Source organism: Artemia sp. Qi Xiang Cuo, chromosome 18, assembly GCF_049724085.1.
Source record: "Artemia sp. Qi Xiang Cuo chromosome 18, ASM4972408v1, whole genome shotgun sequence".
Lineage (NCBI taxonomy): Eukaryota > Metazoa > Arthropoda > Branchiopoda > Anostraca > Artemiidae > Artemia > Artemia sp. Qi Xiang Cuo.
Window position 1 is genome coordinate 17,663,930 of NC_142811.1, and position 2,923 is coordinate 17,666,852.

The 2,923-nt window shown below is 41.2% G+C and overlaps 1 protein-coding gene across 1 annotated transcript; it reads right to left on the reverse strand.

The window, feature by feature from the left end:
• Positions 1-678: 678 nt before the first annotated feature.
• Positions 679-1,461, reverse strand: LOC148941268 (E3 SUMO-protein ligase ZBED1-like). Its single transcript, XM_089104135.1, has 2 exons — positions 1,249-1,461; positions 679-1,200 (listed from the first exon to the last, which is right to left on the reverse strand). The coding sequence occupies exons 1-2, from the start codon at positions 1,459-1,461 to the stop codon at positions 679-681; spliced, it is 735 nt and encodes a 244-aa protein (XP_088960261.1).
• Between the last annotated feature and the right edge of the window lie 1,462 nt (positions 1,462-2,923).

A 2,923-nucleotide genomic window follows, 5' to 3' on the forward strand; every position in this document is an offset into this window, starting at 1 on the left:
TTTTTGCCAAAGTTAAATAATGAAAATCGTAGTTAAAGAGTATTTTGCATCATTGTTTTTTATAAAAACTTCTAATAATAAAACATTTAAAAATGAAAAAACCAAATTCGATTATATGAAAGAATATCACTAAAACCAAGACGGGAAACTGCTTGGGCATAAGAAAAAAACGCGGCTAGATTTGGCTATTCAAAAATACCAATTTGTCAATGTTTTTCCCAGAGAGTCGATTTCTCCGCTCGGTGATCAACTTATTGGTCGTGGAAAAAACTCTCTCAAAAGAGACACTGGTGGCGGGCCCAGACATGAATTTCATGGCAACCTCGCACAGATATTTCTGAGAGCCCATGTTGCGAGAATTCCACTACTTGAGTGGATCCGTTTTTCTTGGAACTATAGAGTCCCTGTTAAAAAGCTGCAGAGCCATGATTGACTCGGCTGCTGTCGAACCATGTCCAGAGATGACTATCAGAACTTCGTCATGTGAGCCCCACAAACTGTCATAAGCATGTCGATGCTGTGTCGTGGGGTTTGTGACGGTACTTGTACCTGCTGCTAAGGATTCAGCAGACAGCAAGGTCAAATCCATCTCTCTTGGTATTTTGCCCTCAACCGAGACAAGATCGTCAGGGGAAATATACATTTTCTTGAAACGCGGATCAAGGTATGTGGCACTCGTCACGGGTGTGACCTGACGAGGCTTATAAGCCTAGCTTGCATTTTCTCCATCAAAGCCTTGTAGAGGTCCTCGGCGACATTTGAAAATCCACCACAATCTACCTGAACAAGGTGGCGTCTCAAAATCTTGGATAAAGGCAGGACTTTTGAGATGGAGGGATAGCTTTCAGAAGAGAGCTCGATTGTGACCTCGTCAAAAGGTGTCAGTAACGCGATCACGTTTGAAATAACATCCCACTCACTTTCAGTGAGTAGTAGATCTACTTTACCGAGAAGCACAAGCAAACTTGGTACCGACTCTTTCAAATCTTGTAGACTACGCAACACAGTGAGAAGCGAATTCCGTCTAGTGGTCACATCAGGTATCAGTTTTTTGGTGCAAACATTGTCAATAGAGATCTGAACCTGGCGCAGCTTGTCGGCAGCTACAACACTACGTCTGAAAAAGCTGACTATGTTCCTAGCTTTTTGGACAAGAGGTGGCAAGTCAGCAGTATTATCAATGGCACCCCTCACAATCAACTTCACAGTAAATGTGAAGCACGAAACAGGTCTTCAGCCTTTACCTACAGCAGATGCAGCATCCTTTACAGGCCGTACCACATTTGCTTCATTATCGGTAACTACTGCCACAACCTTTTCCTTAATCCCCCCCTCAGTGGCAATTTTCAGAAGATGAGCTGTGATAGCATCAGCAGTATGCCTTTCTTCAATTTTCGCAGTAGTAAGCACGTTGCTGCAGAGGCAGCCTTTCTCATCAATGTAATGTGCAGTGACAGCCATGAAACCCTCAGTCGCCCGGGAGGTCCATATATCTGTCGTAAGTGAAACATTTCCTACTTTTTTTTAGCGCCTCCTGCAGTTTCAATTTCTCTACTGCATAGATTTCAAGGAGAAGATCTCTTGTCACTTTAGCTCGGGATGGCAAAGTATAATTAGCGTCAAGGCCCTGCACCAGATCAATAAACCCAGGATTTGAAACAACAGAGAGGGGTTGCATATCTTTTGCAATGAAAATCACAACCAGTTTGTTCATTTTTACAGTTTTCGGGTGCTTTGCACTGTACTTGGTCTGTAACAACGAGTCAATTCTCGGCTGCTTTGCACTTGGTGCTCCTGAGTCAGTCTGGTCACTTCTATCACGGGTAACTTGGGTAGGGTCACTAGCTTGACTAAAAGGTCTGGTTGAGTTTTGGTTATGTGATGGGACAATTTGAATTGAATCATGATCATCATCAGATGGACACGAATCAGAATCAGGGTTAACACTGGCACCCTCGGCCGAGGTACTTACTTTTATTATGTTGTATTGTTTTTTGTGGGTTGTATTGAGATGAGCATTAATGTTTGTGGTATTTACGGAGATAGCAACACTTTTTTTGCATATTTTGCATAGTGCAGACTTAGCCGATACTTTTGTATAATATTCCCACAAAGGACTTGGCATTTTTCAAAAACTGGTAGAGACCTGGACCTGCAATATATTAAACATTCAGAGGCAAATAGAATCCAATGGAACTGATTTTGTTAAATAAAGTGGTAGCACCAACCAGCAAATAATGGACCAAATGTGGGGATTTGATTTGGCATATAGGGTTGGATTTTGCTATGTACTCTAGATCAATAAGCAAAAGAAAATGATGAAAAATTACAGTATATTATCAGCTAAATTTCTAAATATCAATTATTTGGCAAAATATTATATTTTGCCAATCTGTTTTACAGAAATGTTATCTACTAGTCCAATAGCCATGTAGAAAGACAATACTCTGAGATTAATGAGATTTCAAAGTCAAGACAGTGTTACCGCCTAGAGCCTAGGCGGTAGAGTCCAGGCTATACGAGTTGTCGGACACGCATCTGCCTAAGGAATAATCAAATCAACCGAGTACAACCTGGAGAGGCTGTGACACTATCTAATTACCAAAGCAAAAAATCATCAGACTCATTCTTCCTGACTGAGCATAGAAACAGCATAAAAACAGGACACAAAAACAGGCAATATTACGGAACCCTTTAGGGCACTTCTAAATTTTTGAAAGACGCCCTCTAACTTACCCATTACATACTTCATACCAGCTTCATCACAGGGACCTATGCAACCTCGGACTGTTCGGAAAAGAAACTAGTGCCGTGGTAATAGAAGTATCAATCTAACCTTCAAACTATAATTTAAGCCTCCTGACCCTGTGTGACAAAGGGAGGTTGTTAATTTCAGTTGAAGAGCCAAAATTATGGTCTAAAA